The sequence below is a fragment of the Gymnoscopelus microlampas genome, assembly GCF_963454915.1.
Source record: "Gymnoscopelus microlampas genome assembly, chromosome: 9".
Taxonomy (NCBI): Eukaryota; Metazoa; Chordata; class Actinopteri; order Myctophiformes; family Myctophidae; genus Gymnoscopelus; species Gymnoscopelus microlampas.
Genome location: NC_139946.1, coordinates 1,770,820 through 1,794,038, shown reverse-complemented (window position 1 = coordinate 1,794,038; position 23,219 = coordinate 1,770,820). Strand labels below are relative to the sequence as shown.

The window sequence follows — 23,219 nt, the reverse complement described above, 5'->3', positions numbered from 1 at the left end:
ATTGATGACCCCTGATAGAGACCATATATAGAATATATGACATGCAGACAGCACTGAGGTCAGTTGATGTTTTCTGTCATTGCTACCTGTATACACTATACATTGTGACTGAAAGATTCACGTCTAGACCAAATAAGCAAATACACATTAGAAACAGACATTTGAATCAGCCGAAATACATGGCATATTTATTGAATACATGGTGTGTGTGGAGTGTTTCCCTGCAAATGAATGATATGAGACATGACAAATACAATACATACAAGGTAGAAGAGTAGGCCTATACTAAGCAAGTGTGTTTTCAGCAGCATACTCTTCCGCTGTGTGGAAGAGTGCAAAGCAACAATTACAAACTGGACACTTGTACGTCATCTCTCTGCGAGGTTTTCCCTTCTCTGCCTCTGCCTGTGTGTGTGTGTTAGACAGGTTTCTGAGCGTGTACAAATGAAACCAAATGGACTAGTGAGGGTCCATTTGGATTCCATTTGCACACACCTAGAGTTACAGACCAAATAAGCAACTACACTTTAGAAACAAGCCCAAATAAGCAACTACACTTTAGAAACAAGCCCAAATAAGCAACTACACTTTAGAAACAAGCCCAAATAAGCAAATACACTTTAGAAACAAGCCCAAATAAGCAAATACACTTTAGAAATAGACATTTGAATCAGCCGAAATACATGGCGTATTTATTGAATACATGGGAGTGTTTCCCTGCAAATGAATGATAAATACAATACAATACATACAAGATAGAAGTAGGCCTATAGTAAGCAAGTAAGCGTGTGTGTATGTGTGTGTGTGTGTGTGTGTGTGTGTGTGTGTGTGTGTGTGTGTGTGTGTGTGTGTGTGTGTGTGTGTGTGTGTGTGTGTGTGTGTGTGTGTGTGTGTGTGTGTGTGTGTGTGTGTGCGCCCCCAAGAAAAACAGTTCAGCGTCTCTGAGTAGCATACTGGTCCTCTGTATGGAAGAGTGTGAAGCAGGGCTCTTTGTGCAGAGGAACAAGACAGACAGGACACCTGAACCTCGTCTCTCTGCGGTGTTCTGCGGTGCTGCAAACCCTGCATTTCCGAGCTGGACGCTTTTTTTTGGGGGTGGGGAGCAGGTGAACAGGCACGTGTGCTGTTGGCAGTGGTGGGATGTTTGCCAAGAGCCTGCTTGGAGGGTCAATGTTTCTCGGTGCAATAGGATCCCGTGGAGGCCGTCTCTGGGTGGTGGTCCATGCCCTGCAGACGCTTTGCGTGAATTCCAACATGCTCTTGCAGCTGCCCTCTGGGTTTTTCTGTTTGTACAAAATAAATGCATTTGCCATACAGATTTCAAACATGTATATGACGAACTTGTTTGTCCACTTGCTGGACTTTCTGGTGAACGGATAGTATGAAATGGACTGGTCCATCCTGTCCACTCCATTCATTGAATTGTTGTATTCAATGCAACAGGCAGGCTTCTCTTTTGTCACTCGGGCAGCGGCCACTGACGGACGGCGTTTTCGCCACACTCTGACCTCTCCCATCTCGTCCTGGTGGAATGTTGTGACCATCCGGACCACGTTTGTGTCCTGAAACGCCAGTACCATCACTCTGGGCTCGTCTGTGTGGCGAACAACTCTTCCCTCCTCGCCCAGGGTGGAACAGGTAGCCTCCTCAATCTCCTTTGGTGCCCCCCTCTTCCTCCTCAGCGTCCCGCACACATGAGTGTTCTCCTTCAGGAGGTTGTCACACATGGTCACAGAGTTATAAAAGTTATCCATGAAAACATGGTACCCTTTACCCTTTAGAGAACCTAGGAGATCGGTAATAGTGTCGGCAAGGGGGACATACTGTATGTTCCACAGTATGGCCTCATGTTGTGGCAATAGCCTGTGTTCGAATCACACAAGATGTACGACTTGATCCCATATCTGATTGGCTTCTGAGGATTGTAGACCCGGAAGGACAATCTTCCTCTCCACAGGAGTGTGCCCTCATCAATGGAGATGTTCTGTGATGGCTGATACAGCTCCTGGAACTTCTCAACAAGGTAGTCTAAGACTGGGCGGATTTTGTACAGTCTGTCTTCACCAGTATCTGTGGCATCACTGAAGTGGAGGAATCGGAGGATGAGTTGAAACCTATTTCGAGGCATTATCTTGCTGAAATAGGGCGTAGCCTGCATCTCATCCTGAGCCCAGTAGAGTTCCAGCTCCGGTTTCCGCATCAGCCCAGTTAGGAACAAGAGGCCCAAGAAGACTTTCAGCTCCTCCACTGTGAGAGGCTCCCATTGATTGACTCTGGAGTGTGGCAGGTGGATCTTCTCAATGCACTTTTCCCCATAGATGTTTGTTTGGTGCACGATCTGGGTTAGCAGTTCATCGGTCAGGAACAACTGGAAGAACTCCACTGGTTGATCTGACTGAAGGTCTGCAGCACTGCTCAGTGGACCAGGAGTTGCGGTGAATGGAAAGTCTAAGGGGCACCAATCCTTCTCCTCCATGGAATGCCACACAAGAGGGACAGCCTTTGCCTTTGGGACAGCCTTTGCCTTTCCACCGCGTCCACGTTCACGTCCACGTCCTGTAAATTATAGAAAGACATAATTTTACCATAAAATACATATACATTTCTAATACATGCGTTTACGATTCAATACATACATTTTTTGTATGTGTGTGTAAGTGTGATTAGAAAAATAAACTTTTCTTACCTCCACTGGTTGTGCCAACAGTTGGATGAGATAAGGGTTCGTCCACAGCCTTACTCGCCTCTGCATCTGAAATCAGAGGACAATATAAAATAGTTATTATGATAAGATAGTATGGTAAACATATTTTTACACACCCAGCTTTATGATACGTATGGTAAACAAAATCAAATCAATTATTTTTACACCCCCCTGTTGCCAGGTCTGCTTGTTATTTATTTATACATTTCCCCCAAGATTTTATTGAAAATAGCAGATCTACAAGCTCACAAACAGGTCGCTTTTTTTGGCTTGTTTTCCTAGACCTGGTTGCTTGTTTCTCTCACAGAATCTGGCAACACTGCTCCCAACTTGAATGTTAGATTTTAGCTTGGACACGATACAAAGCATTGAAAAAAACAGACAAAAAGAATAAGCTTACCCCCACTGCCATCATGTGCCAAGTTGGTGATATCAGATGTTGCCATCTCGCCATCTGATTCAGAGTCTAAAATGACAATAAAAGAGTTTGGTAAATATATATCCTTGACGCTCGTCACAAGCGTAATGGAGCAACTCGTTCCTGGTTTTTGAATGGTCTCCATTTACAACCTATGCATCTATAAATGTTCAGATTTCAAATATAAAATGCTTATCCCATGGCCACGGATGTTACAATTATGTACGGGCCCTCAGAAGTATGCGTATTTTCCGTATTGTTCAATAAAAAGCATTCTAATCCAATCGGCGGCCATTTTCTCATAGAGCTACAATGCATCAGAACGCAATACACCTCTCAACCGATAGGGTCGCATAGTTGAAAGCATATTGAGACAATTCTGAGAAAATGGCTACCGATCGGATTATAATGCTTTTTATTGAACAATAAGGAAGATACGGGTACTTAGACCCAGACGTTTTAACTTTTTACATCCTTGGCCGTGGGGTAAGGACTTTATATTTAAAATCTGAAGGTTTATGTAGATGTATGGGTTGTAAATAGAGACTATTCAAAAACCAGGAACACGAACACCATTTTTTTGTTGTTGTTTTTTTTCTTCACTTTTACGCACATACATTTTTAGTAAATGTACGAGCGTAAAGTAAAGAAAAAAGTCAACAATTTTTTTTTACAATTTAGGCATTTAGCATACACTATTATCCAGAGTGACTTGCAGTATAAATACATTCATTTCATTCCAAACACGATAAAAACAAATGTACATACCACTCGAAGTCGAAAGAATTCCACATCTCCGACTTCTGCGGGCGGTCTCCACCCTCTTTGGGAGCCACAGGTCAGCCAGATCCTCGTCGGAGGACGAGTCAAACTGGGACCTTTGAGAGTTATACGGACTCTCCAGAACTTGACGACGGGTCGTAGGTCTCCCACTGCGACGAGGCCGTGTTTCGGTTCCAGAAAGCGCTGGTAAACTCTGTGGAGTGGCTGGGTGAGCCATCGTCGGCTCATCCTCATCCCCATCAGAGAGCTCACTCTCTGTATCTGGCTGGAGGTCCACCACCACAGCACGATGGAACATCTCGTCAATGTGCAGCTGCCTGGGCCCAGGAGGTGCTGGAACACTGACTGCAGGACGAGGACGAGGACGACCGCGCGCACGGCCCGGTCTGGGCACTCGATCGCCGCGAGCACCAGCATGTCCACGGCTCGTTACAGGGACTGGATCAGCGAGGGATCGCTGACCACGACCACCTCGGCCACGGCGACGGCGTGATCCTGGCTGTGGATCGGCAACTGGATTTTTGCGCTTCGGCATTTTGAGAGACTAAAAAACTAGCTCACAAAATAAAATAAAAACACTAAACTCACACTATACACACTATACTTACACTAGACTGACTGACTGTACTAACACACACACACACACACACGCTTTTTTTTTTTTTTTTTGGTTGGTCACACAGACAGACAAGACACAGACAGACAGACAACGGATGATCTAATCTAACAAGACTAACTAAGACTAACGCTATATGAACAACTACTACTATCTAGGCTATGTGGACACTATGAACAACTACTACTACTACTACTACTACTACTGCTATCTCTAGGCTATGTGGACACTATATGAACAACTACTACTACTACTACTACTACTACTACTATCTCTAGGCTATGTGGACACTATATGAACAACTACTACTACTACGATCTCTAGGCTATGTGGACACTATATGAAAAACTACTACTACTGTGGACACTATCAATAAATGGACTTCTCTCTACTCTCTTCTCTCAACTCGACTGGCTTTCTTCTCTCAAAACACCTACTCCGCGGAACACAAGGTAACGTTGCTCACTCCCTTTTATAAGCTTCTGTTTTGATTGGGATCCTTTGATCAGGTCATGTTTGTATTGCTTGTTTTGGTTCACAGGGAGTCCACAGCGCATCCAACTAAGATTCAAGTTGAGGAACAGCGCCATTGTTGTTGATGGGGTGACATTTGGTACCATTTCACACATACACATCAGCTGTTCTTTGATCACGTGGGTGACGGCTCCCTTTGATCGGCTTTTGGTCTGATCGTGTGTTATGGGTCACAGTGACCAGAACGACGGTACAGGTGGCTGAATAGCACCATGGCAGTTGATGGGAAAGTTTTTGACTTTTCTTTGTTCAGCCTTTGTTTTGATGAAGTGGTTGTTCACGTGATTTTAGACTTTCTATTGATCACAGGATGCCCAAATTTTGTCACAAGTTGGGTGAGAGCGCCATCTAGTGTATGAACCCCAAAAACTAAAAACACGTTTTGTACGTCCTAGGCAGGTTTGGTAATTGGAAAGAAAAGACGTTTTGTACGTCCTAGGCAGGGAATGAGTTAAAGTGCATAAATCCAAAAATACAAGAACGTCCCATCTGATTATATTAAACAACGTCAAACTCAATTTGCCCCTCATTTTGTGACTATTTGCCATTCACTTTAAGCATTCGCAAACCCTCTATACAAGAACAGATACTAGCTACATTTGATCTTAGCCATGTGCAAGTACCTCTCTTGAAGTACATTTTACTACTTTTCAGTGGTTCAATATTATTTTAACCAACACACAGTCATAAAAGGTGTTCAATATCACATATTTATGCCATGAGGGGAGCTGACAGGGCTTCTTGATGTCAATCAATCGAGCCATCTTAATTGAAGAGGGGGTTCGGTGATTTTAATTATTTTTTAAGGGGAATGACGTGGTCTACCTGCACTCATGATCTACCTTTGGGAACCCCTAGGGTATTACATCTGTTTAAAGTGTTCTTTCATTCATCTTAGACATCTCCGGCTGTTCAGATACTATCTGTGACGGCACCCCAAGCCACATATATGATGTCACCACCTCCTGTGAAGAAAGACAAGGAGAATTCTGAAGAGGTATGTGTTTTCTCACTGTTTTATGAAATGCTCGCATTAACTGTTTTGTATGGCTGGGTATGTTATTTTCAAATTGTTTTATCTCCATCAGAAAGTCGAGTGTCCTATCTGCTTCAGGAAGTTCACAGCACATCTACTGCAGATCCATGCTAGCGCATGTGGAGAAAGGTATTGAGATTGTGCATATTTCATTTTATATGGATTCTTGTACTTTGCCCCTTACATCATGTCTCACTTGTAGCTACCTATAGAGACATAGACAAGAGGAAGCTCCTAGCGAGGACCTCAGTGAGACGTCTACCGTGGGCCAGGAGGAAGGAGAGGAGATTAAAACGTAATTTATTTTGTAAATACATAAAGATTTTATAAAATGTTGTCATTTACATGCCTTAATTATGAATTATGTTTGACAGTGTTGATGATGTGTTGAACACCATCTGTAAGCGAGTTGACAGAGAGCGGGAGTTCAAAATCCTCATCTCCAGAACTAACATTCTGGAGAGAGGCCTTCTACAGTGGAAGCGCCAAAAGAAGCGTTCACCTGCTGCTACTATAAAAGTGAGTTTCATTGGGGAGGCAGGAGTGGACACAGGTGCTCTCCGGAGAGAATTTCTAACAGGTAAATCAATTACATACTTGGATTGTTATATACTGTCACCCAAATAATTCTTAATGAAGACATTTTGCAATGTTCTCTGTAATGTGATGTTACCAATTACATTATCTAATGCACTGGAAGTAAATACACCTAAGAAAGTCAATAAAGTATAATTAAGTAGTGAAAATAGCGGACAAGCTCACAATGCAGCCATGCATTATGTGCTTGTAGATCAGCTATTTTCACTTTGTGTCCCGGACAACATTTTCTCGTTTTCTGGGTCTCGACCTGAAAAGTTTGGGAACCATTGCTTTTATGTACTTGGCAGTCAGTCTGTATTGCCATTCCAACCCGTATTAGACGACCCCCTAATCTGAATGAATACAAGGTTACATATTTTGGTGTTCACTCTCCATTCCGACATCTCACCACTCCGACTAGTGGCTTCCGCGTGCGGTTAGGGTTAGGGTTAGGTATAGGGTTCGTCAACGTCGGAAAGGCGACATGTCGGAAAGGAGAAATGCACCCACATATTTTCCACCCTGGTCACAATATGCGCCGAGATTTGTCTGGAAGTCCAAGTCAAACGGATGCGACTTTCAGCGCATATTGTGACCAGGCTTTCTTCTCGGAGATGTGTAAGCCTGGCTACGCGAGGTTTCATATTTTCTAACTTGTGCTTTCACAAGTTAGAGAGCCACAACCACACTATAAATTACTTGATGCAGAAGGCCCTTAGGTGCCCAGTAAAGACTGTTTGTTCCTCTTGGTATAGAAATGGTTGCTGGAATCAAGGGCCGGTTCTTTGAGGGACCACAAAATCAGATGATCCCACGATATTCTCTGACCGACTTTGACAATGACCAATTCAGGTATCCACAGTTACCACAGGCAGATCCACAGTTGCGGTCCTTAATCGACAAGGTATGTCTTCTCCTCTGAATGATGGGAAAGAAAATAAGAGGGTAGGGCATTTCGTGGCATGTTATGTTTACATAGAATATTGTTCAGGGATGATCTTTGTGTTAATGTATCATCTTTAGGTTGAGTCGTCGACCGAGGAATCAATTAATGGCCTGTCTGAAGAAATCTACAACCTTGGATTCACTGGAAATGTCACATTTGCTAATGTAGCAGGGCGGTGTATTTAATTATATAATATAGCCAACTACGCCACCTGGGGAATTGCACCCCAGGAAATAATTATAATGTAAACCAACCACCTGAACATCTATTACTCCTCACACAAGCTCGTTATACATTAATGATTAAAAGGCAGAAACAGTGTTCAGACAAATGTACAAAAAGCTTTATTGTAAACAGGTTAATTTCATCAATAATAAAAATAGCGAAACATTTAATAAGCTAAAAACAATCAGGCAATGCACTTAATGATAAAAACCTATTTGCCTAGGGCCAGTGCTGGGGGTTTTAAGGGGGAGGATGAGCAGGCCGACCGACCCAGAGGAGGGGGCACCCCAATATGGCACAGCAAGCAAAATTAAACAATATCACAATAAAAAGCACAGCAAAGGGGGGGATTACCACAACCCAAACTGGGCGGCCGCCACCTGCTCTCTCTCGCACCAAGGAGTCCCCAGTCACAGGCCTGTAAGACAGGAAATAGGGTTTTTAGGCAGTGCCGAGAAAATAGACTAATTTAACTGGTATTAGGTATTATATATATATTATATATAGTATAATCGAATGCCGTCTGTGGCCTAGTCTCACCAAAATAAACCAAACAAATAAGCAATGACACTAACTAAGCAATAAGCACAAAATAACAACACTAAGTAAACAAAAATAAGCAGATAAACAAAATAAGCAATAACACTAAATAAACAAAATAAGCAACTAACAGAAGCGATAATTCGAAATAATAAACAAAATAAACCAAAAGGCTGGCAGTGAGCCTGAGTTGGTGGACCAATGCATCAGAAATAGTACTTTAACCCATATAAGGGCCTGAGCTCGGTTGAGCCACGTTGTTCCACGCCGTTTAGGAACGGGGAGAGGGGAACCTCAGAGAGTGGAGCGTCAGTGTGAAAGGATTCGTAATACGTGGTAACGTGGGTAATTCAAACCCCTGCAAAGCAGCAGTGGAGTATCACGGTGCCTGAAAGGACAAACGGCCGTGTCATTCTACCATTTACAGTTTAATACTAATATTCATTAAGACAGGAGCAGAGAGAGACAAACAGTCACGTACCGCGGTGCAGCAAAGGCGGAAGCCACAATGGCCCGCTTGCAGCGGCAGACACCGGTAGGAATAACTATAGTAATAATAAAGGCCATGATTATTATAGTGTCTGCCTGACATAAAATGATATATATAAATATATTACTAGTTATACTGTGGAGAGGAAGGACCACCAACGTACCCGTTGTGCAGTGTGAAGCAACACACGCTCGGCGCAAACGCCAACGGGAGGGGTAGACACCACAGGGCTACAGAGGGCACAAACGGTCATGGTCAAGTTCAAGACCGTGCTCTACGCAGCATAAGACAATAGCATAAACAGCAAGACGGAGAGACATACCTGCGCTGATGCGCGATGCAAGCACCGACCAGACGAGCCCAACAGGCCAGTCTGAATGAACAGTGGACCAGGTGTGGAGACAGACAGCTAACTGAGTGTGGGGGTGCGTTGCTTTAATACTGTTATCAATCAGCCCACTGATGAGTGGGCGGAGGATGGGACCGTGGGCAGCGTGGGAACCCACGCCCATCCTGCTACACTAACAAGGAGTCCATTGTCCGGTATGTGCATTTCTTTTCATAAGAAGATTGTTACGGCCCTAGCCGTATGGTTATATTATGTGTGGTTATATTTTGGTTATATGTCTGTGCTATGTGTGGCTTGTATTATATTGTTGTCTTTCTGTGTTCCATATAAGGTCATGAGTGGTGGTGGAAGCTGTGAGTCTGAGTCTGGGTGTGGTGCTGGTATGAGTGAGTGAGTGATTGACTTCCAGCTGTCCAGATTGACAGGTCCAGCCTCTGGCCCTGTTCTCCTGCTCCCATTCGTCGTCCCTTTGTCTCCGCCCTAGCCAGGGCTGGCTGTTCTCTGAAGCTCACCTACAAAATCTCATTCTGCTCTGTCTGTCATGGGGACTGGTTGCTCTCATTTGAAAGAGCTGCAGAGATTCAATCCCTCTGTCTCCCCGAACCCATGTAGCCTGTTCTGTTCTGTTGTGTTCTGTTCTGTTGTGTTGTGTTCTGTTTTCTTTGCCTTCTGTTTGTTCATTTGTCCATCAGTGACTTTTGATTCAATCAGTTATTTTGTTTGTTCTTTAGCTACTTTTGTTTGCCCTTCAGTCATACTTATTTCAGTTTCTTGGTTTAATCTATGATTTCATTATAGTTAAACTTGTTGCTTTTTGCCCAGTATTATTTTGAGTTAAGAATTATCTTGTATATATTTGTCCATTTCCATTTAATTATTGTATTTATCTACTCACTCGCCTTGTAGGGATGTTTGGTCCTTTTGTTTGGTTTAACCACTTTGTTTTTGTACATTCTTTAGTTAGGTAAGTAAGTTTAGTAAATGTATATTTTTCTTTTGTTAGGTTTAGGTTAGGGGTAATTTTCTTTATTAGTCAGCCTTTTTACAAATGTAAACCGGCACCCTGAAGTTCTTTGGCACTGGTGAAAAAAAGACAAAAAGAGTTTGAAATCTCTGCATAAAAAAAGGAAAATAAAATCAATTCATTTTTGAAAGCGACTTTGTCCTCCATTATTATGTCACCTCCCCTACCCTAGACAGGGGGTCGTAACATAATTTGGGGGCTCGTCCGTTCCAAATTATAAGATAATATCGATCCAAATTATAACATAATTTGGGGACTTGGCTCGGTTCAAAAGTTTTACCCCTGAAACGTATTCCTTTTTTGAAAGTTAATTTTTTGAGGATTATTTGAATTTGGTTTAATTTGTTCATTTAACAGGTTGCATGGGTTTGGTTCGGTCCTTTTGGGTTTCCTTCGATCTGGTGAGTAGTCAAACTTTGTTCCAGTTGTCTGTTTTGATTGGCAGGTTAGGTAGAGTATTTGATAAGTTGTAATGTCCGCGGTAGAAACAGGTGAGGTTGCATTCACTTTCCCAACTTCTCCCACTCTAGACAAATTAGATAAATGCACCAAGATTGAGCTGAATTTGATTGCTAAAGTCTTCAAAATTTCTGTCCCATCGGGTGCCAATAAGGCCGAACTAAGGTCTCATATAGAGGAAAAACTTACTGAAAAAGGGCTCATAGAGCGTATAAGCACCGGGCTGGCGGATAATATGGCTGGGCGTTCGGGTGAGAATGTGGAGGCGACTGCTGACACAGACTCCCCTGCACTCACTGGGCTTGAGGATGGAGAGGCTAGGGCCTCACCTCAGGACTCAGAAACAGATCCGTTTGTAGCTCGTATCAATGCTGTTGAGGAGAGCCGCAAATATGAGGTGGTAAAAGAAACCATACTACGGGCATATGAGTTAGTGCCGGAGGCGTACCGCCAAAGGTTCAGGTCTTGTGAAAAAACTGCCAACCAGACTTATGTAGAATTTGCCAGGGAGAAAAGTGTCTTGTTTGACAAATGGTGCACTGCGAACAAGGTATTGACTATTCACCAGCTTCGTGATTTGGTATTATTAGAGGAATTTAAATCCTGTCTACCTGAGCATATAGTTGTCTACTTAAACGAGCAGAAAGTGGATAATGTGGTTAAAGCTGCGGTGTGTGCCGATGAGTTCATTTTGACACACCGATCTGTGTTTTCTGCTCCCTCTGCACGCCGCAATCCTATGGGCGGCAGGGTGGGGGGGAATCAAAAGTTTTCTGTGTCAAAAAGCCCGCCTCGTTCTGGTTCTAGTGTTGTCTCTGGTTCAGAGACTTGTGATTGTTTCTATTGTCATGAAAAGGGTCACCTCATTTCGGCATGTCCCACTCTACAACGAAAAGAAACTCAGAGTCCAAAAAAATCAAAAGCAGTTGGGTTCATTCAGTCCATTCCTCCTCCACTTTCCTCTGACACAGGGGCGCCTGTGTTGGATGAAATGGAGGAATGTTTTGGACCCTTCCTTCTGAAAGGTTCAGTGTCCCTGTCAGGTCAGGATATAGATCAGGTACCGATCACAATCCTACGTGATACGGGAGCGTCACAATCTCTCATTTTATATGATGTGTTGCCTTTCTCGAATAAGTCCTTTTGTGGATCTGATGCTCTATTGTTGGGGGTGGAGATGAATTCATTACGCGCTCCGTTGCACTCTGTGTTTTTGCGTTCGCCCCTGGTCTCCGGTTTTGTGCAGGTGGGTACTCGCGCTCAGTTACCAGTCGGCGGCGTTTTGTTTATTCTCGGCAATGACTTGGCAGGGGAGAAAGTTTTCCCAACGCCGGAAATTGTCGAGAATCCTGTGATCGATTTGGATCAGTCTATGGCAGCGTTGTCAAACTGGCGGCCCGCGGAAAGGTCCATGGCGGCCCGCAAAATACTTTTAAAAATAGTAAATTTATACTACATGTAACAGACATAGAGTCGCACTTTGCATTGCGTCCAAGCAGCTCTCCCCCCTCCACCACTCGCTGCAGCGAGTACCTCTGATGGCCCGCTATTGTCTCTTCCCAGCTGTGGAATGTTCTGGCTGATTGGCTCGTTAACAGTCTATTCAACTGCTAGTCGAGTAGTAATGGCTATACTCTTTGATCCTCACGCAGAAGTCAGCCTAGCACGGACATGTTCTCTCTCTCTCTCTCTGTGTGTGTGTGTGTGTGTGTGTGTGTGTGTGTGTGTGTGTGTGTGTGTGTGTGTGTGTGTGTGTGTGTGTGTGTGTGTGTGTGTGTGTGTGTGTGTGTGTGTGTCTCATCTCTCTCTCTCTTGAACTCAGAGCGTATTTAACATTCAATCTGGGAAAGCATCTGTCATTTTAAGATTTTATTTAGCTATTCAAAAATAGCAGATATACATGAGCTTGTAGATCTGCTATTTTTGAAAAATCATGGAAATGTGTGCAAGTCTTCACAAATGTCTTCTAAATCCTGCTATAATATGTGGGTTCTCTAAATGTTTTATGTTTTTATTTATTTTATATATATATATATATATATATATAAATAAAAAGACACATGCGTTTCTGGATTGAATGCTCCTTACAAATTTCATTTTGTTTTTAATGTCAATAATTAAAGTAGCTATTCTTCTTCATAATAACATGTTTTTAAAGGTGATATACTGTAGTTAGTAGCAGTGACTGAGACAACAGACTGAAAAACAATGCTGTATAACTGAATGCGTGTGAGCGCACATTCGCGTCCGCAACTGGTTTCGGCCCACATCAAGTCACCATTTGACCAATGTGGCCCGGACCCCAAAATGAGTTCGACACCCCTGGTCTATGGGCACCTCGGTATTGTTCCCTGCCTGCGCTGTGACCCGTGCACAGGCAAGGAAGGGCTGTGATGAGAACATTAGTTTGAAGGACACTTTTATGTGTTCTGAGCAACCAGTGAATCTTCCTGCCGCCATGGTTAAGCAGAAGATGGTTGATGTGATGCCAATAAAGACTGAATTTGTGTTTGATGTCGATAAAGACGCGTTTGTTTCGGCACAGCAAAATGACCCATCCCTCGCTGTTTGCTGGGGGGCCGCTCATGCGCAGAGTGCGTACAGTGTAGTGGATGGCATTTTGTTGCGCACTTGGTTCCCGCCCGGCGCTGGCAACCTCGGGTGGAACTCTGTTCAGCAGGTTGTTGTACCTGAACCTTTTCGTTCTCAAGTCCTTAGTCTCGCACATGACAATTTGGCTGGTCATTTAGGTATTTGTAAAACGTATCACCGCATTTTGCGTTATTTTTATTGGCCAGGGCTTAAATCTGATGTGTCAAATTTTTGCCGTTCGTGTCATGTTTGCCAAATGATGGGGAAACCTAACCAGGTTATTCCTCCTGCTCCTTTATTACCTATTCCGGTGATGGGAGAGCCCTTCGAACATATCATTATTGACTGTCAATTCAATTCAATTCAATTTTATTAAAGTGTCAAATCACAACAAGTTGTCTCAAGACACTTTACATGTAGAGAAGAGACCCGACAATCCCACCCTGAACAAGCAATTTTTGCGACAGTGGCAACGAAAAACTCCCTCTTAACTGGAAGAAACGTCAGGCAGACCCTAGGCTCTAGGGTGGCGGCCTTCTGCCTGGGTGTAATACGTTAGTCCGACAGCACATTCCTCCGACAGCGCAGTGCTCCGACATTAAACAGTAAACCCGAACCAAACCCGCACCCTAACCCTAACCGCACACGGATGCCACATAGTCGGAGAAAAGGTCTATCGGATTAACGCATGCCTCCCTTCTGCCTCGACCGTGTCGGGGGAAAGAAGAGAGAGAGAGAGAGAGAGACAGAGAGAGATAGACAGACAGAGAGAGAGAGAGAGAGAGACAGAGAGAGAGAGAGATACAGAGACAGAGGAGAGACAGAAAGAGATACAGTGCAGGTAGTAACAGTAACAGTGGTAGCACATATAATAGTGTAAGATATATATGATAGTATGATATAGTACAGCAGTAATGTGTATGTAGTATATAATGGTATAATATAAGAATGTTAAGATAATATACAGTATATATAGTATAGTGGTATAGTGCAGTGTAGTCGAGATCCACGGTCATGCTCCATGGAGAGGCCCGGTCCGCAGTCACAGTCTTGAGCCGCAGCTGGGGGTCCGTAGTGACAGTCCATGGACCTGCGACGTGGGAAATAAAAGAAACTCCGGGGAGCGGGTCCCCGGTTGTAGAATTAGTGGCAGGCCTTACTAAAGCGTGAATCCGTACAGGGTTAATTACGATTGTACCATTGGGACACAAACCCACACAACCAAAGGGAGAATGAGAAGAGAGAGGACGAGAGGAGAGGGGGGGGGGGGGGGGGGGGGGAGAGGATAACTATAGGGTGACTGAGTCTATACACTTCGGCTATAGGCTTTATCATAGAGAAAGGTTTTTAGTCTAGTCTTAAATATACAGAGTGTGTCTGCTTTGCGGACTGAGACTGGGAGAAGGTTCCACAGCTGAGGTGCCTGAAACTTAAATGCTCTGCCTCCTGTTCTAACTTTTTTGGGGTTTCCTGGAGCCGTAAGCATTTTTTCACTGTGTTGGCCCACTTCCCTAAACGAAGTCAGGTCATCAGTATTTGTTGACTTTAATGTGTGCTGCCACTCGGTATCCTGAGGCGATTCCATTGCGCACATTAAAGGCCAAAACTGTAATAAAAGCTCTGGTTAATTTTTTCTCTATTTTTGGTTTACCCAAGTCCATCCAATCGGACAGGGGAACAAATTTCACTTCTAAAGTTTTCGCTCAGGTTGTCGCGTCCTTGTCCATTAAACACATACAGTCTAGTGCTTATCATCCTGAATCTCAGGGCGCTCTTGAGCGGTTCCATCAAACGCTCAAGTCTATGATGAAAAAGTACTGTTCTGAGACGGGCAAGTCATGGGATGAGGGTGTGACAGGGTCAAAAACCAGTGATGAAAATACATTTTGTACTATTTTATTGATGCGTAAAAACCTGTATAATGCACTGAAAATAACCATCATCTTAAATGTATCCTATGTAATCTCTCACTGAACGTTTTAACCTGGCAATATATTTCCCCACGGTCCCTGAGACACTTGACAATGAACCCCATGATAGGCTGCATGACTTTGACCGTGTGACTCCAGCCAGCCAATGTCCCCAGGTCACGCTGTTGGCAGAGCGAATGGGAGTAGGATAGGGTGTGGTCCACACTGTTCAAAAGTGGGCGCGGGCATTTGGACAGCAGAGAGACAGGCACACAGGGCAGTGTGAAGGTGACAGCCGAGGGAGCAGGTTGTGCACAGGTATAGGAGAGCCACGGAGCAAAGGTGGAGAACAAGGATACAGCGAGACGCACCAAGCCACAAGCAGCGGACGGTGAGCTGAGACGTGCCCGCTTCCAGTGACAAGAAGCCGCAGCGGTAGACGAGAGCGACGGGGAGGAAAAGGAGACCAACCGAACCAAGGAGCAGAGGAGACGGCCAGTGGCGATAACGTTGCGCGCTCTACACACTCATAGCCAGACGTTAAGTCTGGCGTGCGTGTAAGTACCTTCCTATGCAACGTTACCTTTATAAAAACCACGGTCCTAAACCTCCCATGTGAAGTTACATTGAACAGATGAACTGGTTCTAGTTTCTATAATTGCAGGCAGCGCATACGAAGAACTGAAGAGGCAGAGATTCCTGGCCTAAACCCCCGATCCATTACACCCATATAAGGACATTCCCCACCTTTTGCATTCAAACCGTGATGAGTATTTAGCACTTTAAATCAGCACCTGTCACTTTACTGGTTCAGTAGAAGTAGGCACTTTATGCTAGATTTATATTTATTTGCTAAATTTGCACAAGCCCTGTGTTTTAAGCCTTGTTGTTGAGTTCCTGTGATTGTGTATTTTAGTTAGTTAGCGGGCGCCATAGGAGGTTGAGGGTTTTAGTGTTTAGTGTTATATTTTTGTTTATGCTTTTCATTGTTTTATGGCTTATAGATGCCGTTGTATTAGGACAATAAAATTAATTACCTTTTTATACAAACCTGTTTCTGTTTTCTCCGAGGGATATTTTATAAAGTGTTGTTCTCATTCGTGTTATACTTACCTGGGTAAACTCGAACCTGTGAATAGCCTAAGAAAGTGTTACAGAGGACCCTACCTCTTAAACAAAAGGGTGGCGTAGTCTTGCAGTATTTGACAATCATTATTATTCTCACAGTAATTACGCACCCCGCACTTTATTGTGCAACTGATATTTTATTATTGTGAGTTTAATGTGTATTGTTATTTATTTATTTATTGAGAAAGAGTAAAGAGTGCCAGCATTCTAGAAAGAAGTGGCAAGTCACATGTGACAACCTGGCCACCGTCACAAGGGGTTACCTTTTCTGCTCATGGCCGTGCGGGAAAGTGTACAAGAGTCACTTGGTTTTAGCCCTTCTGAGCTGGTGTTCGGGCACAGTGTGTGTGGTCCTCTCCGGGTGCTCCGTGATCGTTTGCTATTGAAATCCACTGTTCCATCCTCAAATGTGTTGGATTATGTATCTAAATTCAGAGACCGCCTGCACAACGCCTGTGACATCGCACGCAGCGCATTGACTGCGTCCCTGCGGAAAATGAAAAAACATTTTGATCGCAAATCAGTGACACGCCAGTTTAATGTGGGTGATAGGGTGCTAATTTTGCTCCCGTTTCTCACTTCGGCCCTTCAGGCTAAATTCTGTGGCCCATATGTCATAGAAAAAAAGCTTAGTGATACTGATTATGTAGTTGCGACCCCAGACCGCCGGAGTAAAACCAGAGTGTGCCATGTTAATATGCTCAAACCCTATTTTTATCGTTCTGAGAGTGTTGCGCCTTCAGTTCTACCCACCCCGGTAGCCTCAGTAGTGTCCGTCGTGCCTTCTCTATATTCCCCAGAGAGTGATGGCTTGCGTTCAAAGAGCTCTGCTGGCTCTCGGATGCAAAATTCTGCAATTCTGAAAAATCTGCCTGATTATTTGCAGCACTTGGATTCTGTGGCTCAAGCAGACGTAGTTAATTTGATTGAAAATAACCCCATTTTATTTTCAGACATACCTTCCCGCACTACTGTCCTATCACATGATGTGGAAGTAGGTGTGAATCCTCCCATTAAACAACATGCTTATCGGGTAAATCCTACTAAACGCTCATTGTTTAAAAATGAGGTTGATTATTTGCTAGATAATGGCCTTGCCATTCCCAGCTCTAGCGCGTGGAGTTCGCCTTGTCTGCTCGTGCCAAAATCTGACGGCAGTCAACGCTTCTGCACAGATTACAGAAAGGTAAATAATGTTAGCAAACCTGATTCGTATCCTCTGCCTCGCATGGAGGACTGTGTAGACTGTGTTGGTGCTGCTAAATTTGTTACAAAACTTGATTTACTTAAAGGGTACTGGCAGGTCCCTTTAACTGCTCGTGCTTCAGATATCTCTGCCTTTGTTACCCCCGATGGTCTCTATCAGTATACTGTTATGCCATTCGGACTCCGTAATGCACCTGCTACGTTCCAACGGCTTATGCACAATGTGTTAGCTGGGGTGGAAAATTGTGAGGTGTACCTCGATGATGTTGTTGCCTTTTCTGATACGTGGCCTGAGCATATGCACACTCTTGGTTTAATTTTCAGTAGGTTGGCGGGCGCTAATCTGACTCTAAATTTGTCAAAGTGTGAATTTGGTCGTGCCACCGTTACGTATCTGGGAAAAGAGGTAGGTCAGGGTCAAGTTCGGGCCATCGATGCCAAGGTCAAGGCCATAGTGGACTACCCTGTACCTACGTCACGCCGTAGTCTCCGCCGTTTTCTAGGAATGTCGAGCTACTATCGTGCCTTCTGTAAAAAAATTGCTGATGTAGTTGCTCCCCTTACCAGTTTGACCAGTGTGAAAAAGCCTTATGTCTGGTCGCCTGCTTGCCAGCATGCTTTTGAGTCCTGTAAGGCTCTTCTTTGCAGCACTCCTGTCCTGGCTGCCCCAAACTTCAAAATGCCTTTTAAGTTGGAGGTGGATGCGAGTGGAAGTGGAGCCGGAGCAGTACTGCTGCAGGAGGATGATGCAGGTATTGACCATCCAAACTGTTATTTCTCAAAAAAATGTAATGCACCTCAGAGCAACTACAGTACTATTGAAAAAGAGGCTCTCTCTTTATTGCTTGCTCTGCAATTTTTTGAGGTTTATGTGGGATCTAGCCCATTGCCTGTAGTTGTTTATACTGATCATAACCCTTTGGTTTTTCTGAGACAGATGAAAAATTCGAATCAAAGGCTCATGCGATGGTCTAGCCTCGCGTAGCCAGACAATATCACACGACACACTGCGTGGATATTAGTCTGGTCCCTATCAACGATAGATTTTTTTCCAAGGAGCGGTTACAAAAAGATCCAAACGGACTCTATTGGTTAGACCTAAACCAATCAGAGCAGTGCTTCCTTGTACGAACGAATCAGAACAGTGCTTCCGTGTACGTCATAAGGTGATAAGCCCGCCCACATTTGGATACTGGGCCCTGATTGGTCCCGCACAACCTCTGCGGGAGAGAAATACATTCTCTATGGAGGGGGGCCAGACCTAATCTGCCGAGGGCTAAAGTGCATGCAATTTTGCAAAGGCAGATTCGTCTGGAACCAGGCTAGCGATGGTCATTACTGGTACAGGATTTCAACTTAGAGATTCGTCACAAGAAAGGAGTTGATAATGTCTTGGCAGATGCCCTTTCTCGTGTTTATGCCCCAGCTTAAGAAACTTCTTTTTTGGGGGGGAGGTTTTCTTTAAGGGGGGGGGGGGGGGGGGGGGTGTTACGGCCCTAGCCGTATGGTTATATTATGTGTGGTTATATTTTGGTTATATGTCTGTGCTATGTGTGGCTTGTATTATATTGTTGTCTTTCTGTGTTCCATATAAGGTCATGAGTGGTGGTGGAAGCTGTGAGTCTGAGTCTGGGTGTGGTGCTGGTATGAGTGAGTGAGTGATTGACTTCCAGCTGTCCAGATTGACAGGTCCAGCCTCTGGCCCTGTTCTCCTGCTCCCATTCGTCGTCCCTTTGTCTCCGCCCTAGCCAGGGCTGGCTGTTCTCTGAAGCTCACCTACAAAATCTCATTCTGCTCTGTCTGTCATGGGGACTGGTTGCTCTCATTTGAAAGAGCTGCAGAGATTCAATCCCTCTGTCTCCCCGAACCCATGTAGCCTGTTCTGTTCTGTTCTGTTCTGTTCTGTTCTGTTCTGTTGTGTTCTGTTTTCTTTGCCTTCTGTTTGTTCATTTGTCCATCAGTGACTTTTGATTCAATCAGTTATTTTGTTTGTTCTTTAGCTACTTTTGTTTGCCCTTCAGTCATACTTATTTCAGTTTCTTGGTTTAATCTATGATTTCATTATAGTTAAACTTGTTGCTTTTTGCCCAGTATTATTTTGAGTTAAGAATTATCTTGTATATATTTGTCCATTTCCATTTAATTATTGTATTTATCTACTCACTCGCCTTGTAGGGATGTTTGGTCCTTTTGTTTGGTTTAACCACTTTGTTTTTGTACATTCTTTAGTTAGGTAAGTAAGTTTAGTAAATGTATATTTTTCTTTTGTTAGGTTTAGGTTAGGGGTAATTTTCTTTATTAGTCAGCCTTTTTACAAATGTAAACCGGCACCCTGAAGTTCTTTGGCACTGGTGAAAAAAAGACAAAAAGAGTTTGAAATCTCTGCATAAAAAAAGGAAAATAAAATCAATTCATTTTTGAAAGCGACTTTGTCCTCCATTATTATGTCACCTCCCCTACCCTAGACAGGGGGTCGTAACAAAGATATACTTGGATGTGGTTTTGTTGCTGATCTTTTTTTTCCTGTTGCAGTGCCATCATACTACATGCAGTGCTGAGGTTGCAGCCCATGTTGGAGCAGCTAACAGAAGGCCTGAAGCTGCTTGACCTCCTCTCACTCATCAGGAACTACCCAGACATCTGCCGGCCCCTGTTTGTCCCTGGGGAAGATATAAAAGTAAGAAAGAACAACAACCATGTTCACTAATCACAAAGTTTAGAAATGTGTTTTGTATATTATTTCACTGTTGTAATAATGCTACATGGCAATAACTTTTATACAGTTGAAGAGGCTGACTATTTCCCTTTTTTTAGGTAGTGGCCCCTTTCTGATTGGTGGTTTACGGTCATGAGAAATTCTGTTTGACTTTTTAAGAGAGGGGGGCATAAAACAAATTCCCGTGCCTAGCACAATATATTCAGATGGACTCAGGCCAGCAGGTGTGTGGGGGAAATGATGACCTATCCCACGGACTAGTGTATCATATGGGGATATACTGAGTCACCCAGGAACCCAACCTTGTTACCCCAGCCAACATTCCAACCTTGTTACCCCAGCCAACATTTTGCGTTCTATTATGACTATAATTGAAGGATTGTATAATTAACACTTTTCTCATAGGTCAACGCTGAGTTTGTCATGTCATCCCTAGTCCTCAACTGAGTGATAACGGGACTAACAGGCATCAAGTCGAGATGAAGATGATGGATTTCCTTCAGGACTTCCTTTATGAAGTTGAAGCCGAAGGTATATAGCTTTAGGTTTTGTAAATTACTGCTTTTTAAGTCTTAAAGATACCCAGGTGCTACCTGTAGTGACGAGCAGGTACATTTTATGCTCCCTAAAAAAGCTTTTAAAGATGGATCTGTATAGCATTTTTTTTTATTAGAATTTGAAGGTTTTCAGAAACCTTAGGTTTTAGAATTGGTCTCAGATCTAAATGGGTTAAACTATAACTTTGTTTCATAGATGAAAAACCGGTTTCAGAGGATGAAAACAAGGATCCTGAAGATGATGACACCGATGGCCCAAGTCCCATCACACCTGCTAGGCTTCTTCAGTGGATGACAGGCCAAGGTCATATTCCACTTCTGCCCTCTGAGAAGGAAGGATTTGCTGTTATCGTGAAGTTTAACCACAACTACACTGTAGACTTTGGGGAGCACAGTGTGTGTTAACCCATTGTGTCTGCATGTGCCAAGACCATTTCTCTACCTGTAAGGCACATGAGCTCCTATGAGCAATTCAAAATGGTTCTAACAGAGGCTTTCCATCTTGGCCAAGAATTCAGCAACGTCTGAAGCGTTATCTGCCTATTTTGCAAGTTCACTCTAAAACCTAAAATGTTAAGCACTGATAGGGTTAAATTTGGACCCTATGAATAGGGCTGAGAGCCCAAGAAAGATGAAAAGATGGTTTGGTACTAAGACCCCCCAATACCCGTCCAGTCAACACCCAAAGAAATGTGAGTCAGACACCTGGTACGTCCAAAAATGATCAGTCTGTATTGCCCGAGTGTGCACACAGGAGACAGTACAAGTTACGGACAATTATAATAATAACACACTAATGATTCAATAACAGGCCATAGTATTTATACACAGTTGGACTTCAATGACATCAGACATAGGTGCATCCTTATGATTGGCTTTAAGACCCTCAGACGTAGGATGGGAGTCGTAGGATGGACAGGCGTCTGGCTGTCTTAATATTAAGTTGTTGTTCATCTTAGGGTGTCCTTGTGTACAATTCTCGGTTCCATAAACAAGTTGTTCCTTCGATATCATAGGACATGTGTATGGTTTTATCTGTGACAGGGTGACAGCTGACAGAGTAAATTAGTGACAATATCCCGGTCATACAGATCATCTTACACAGATACAGGTCATTTGGCATTTAATCACAAAGTGTTGACCAAGACAGGTTTTTACTGATTGGAAACATATGGAGCCAGCACCAGATAGCAAATATGGAGCCAGCACCAGATAGCAAATATGGAGTCAGCTACATGGCCTTGGTAGAGAAAGTATAGTAGAGTTACAAAAGGCATGTTTAAAAGACTGAAGTACAGGCCCAAAAAGACATCACTATATTAATTTGACTGGTTAGATCGATATTTCTAGATCATATCAATCTGGTCCACAAAACATATCTATCAGTCCCCAGTTCTTTGGGGACTAGATTGGTAGATTACATTGAAAGAAAATTTAATTAATTAATTAATTCATATAAGGAGACATGTTCAGATACATGTAGACATAAATTGCTTTTTAAATCGTATTAAAGGACTATAAGGGCAAAATCAAATTGTTATTTATTCAGATAAACATCCAAAATTGTACTTCAAAAGGACTGTATATAATGGTTATTTATTCAATTAGGAAGCAAAACATGGTTATATTTCATGACATTTTAAGACACCACACAAGTTTTCCCCTTGCAATTTGCAAATAACTTTATTATAATTCAAAAACATCTCAGCTAATGTACTGTCCCAAACAAACCTTTTCAAAATATGTTTAGATTTGATCAATTTTCAGCACAGTTAATGACATTGGCAGCTTAGCCTGAGAGTGAGAGAAAACTGACCAGCCTGACGTTTTCAAATTGAACTCTGACCAGATACCTACGTGTCCGGTCCGATTCTGTGCATGTCCATGGAAAAGTTACCCTCCTCGTGTGAAACTGCGGTCATGTGCTTTATTTAACAAGTCGACCTGTCGGTCCAAGTATTTGACAAATGGAACGGTACACTCCTGATACCTGTATTTATTACATCATTTTACACTTTATTTAGGGAAAAACTCACGTGGAATGGTCTTAAAACTCAAGAAATACTTCCCGATTGCATCATGTAGGCATGGGGGCATCAAACATCTATCCAAGACATTAGTTGAAATCTGTAAGATAGATGGAAATCAAATTTACTGTTTGGCATGAGACCTACAGTTGACTATAGTATGAAACAGAGTTTAAAACAGTTTGGAACAAAGTATAAAATTACATTTTAGCCCTGTATGTCACAATTTGCAGGTATTGTGACATTATTGTTGTCCAGGAATTGGATTACATTCTCGTTCTAAAATGAAACACAAACAAAGCACATTAAACATTTAAATCAAATCATTCATCAAACTCCCCTCTATTTGACACCCATATATCTGTAATATAGTGTGTGTC

General features: G+C 43.1%; 1 protein-coding gene and 1 long non-coding RNA gene across 2 annotated transcripts; both read left to right on the top strand.

Annotated features, from left to right (window-relative positions):
* The first annotated feature begins 5,951 nt into the window (after positions 1-5,951).
* LOC311052293 lies at positions 5,952-7,009 on the top strand. Its single transcript, XR_014601495.1, has 4 exons — positions 5,952-6,052; positions 6,144-6,220; positions 6,294-6,386; positions 6,466-7,009. It is a non-coding gene; the product is annotated as an uncharacterized lncRNA (long non-coding RNA).
* A 418-nt stretch (positions 7,010-7,427) lies between these two features.
* LOC311052476 (uncharacterized protein) lies at positions 7,428-21,387 on the top strand (the record flags this gene model as incomplete). The annotated part of the gene is made up of 6 exons (XM_084067436.1): positions 7,428-7,574; positions 7,694-7,779; positions 9,397-9,414; positions 20,072-20,216; positions 20,661-20,786; positions 21,009-21,387. The coding sequence occupies 5 exons, from the start codon at positions 7,428-7,430 to the stop codon at positions 20,700-20,702; spliced, it is 438 nt and encodes a 145-aa protein (XP_083923562.1). The 3' UTR covers positions 20,703-20,786; positions 21,009-21,387.
* Between the last annotated feature and the right edge of the window lie 1,832 nt (positions 21,388-23,219).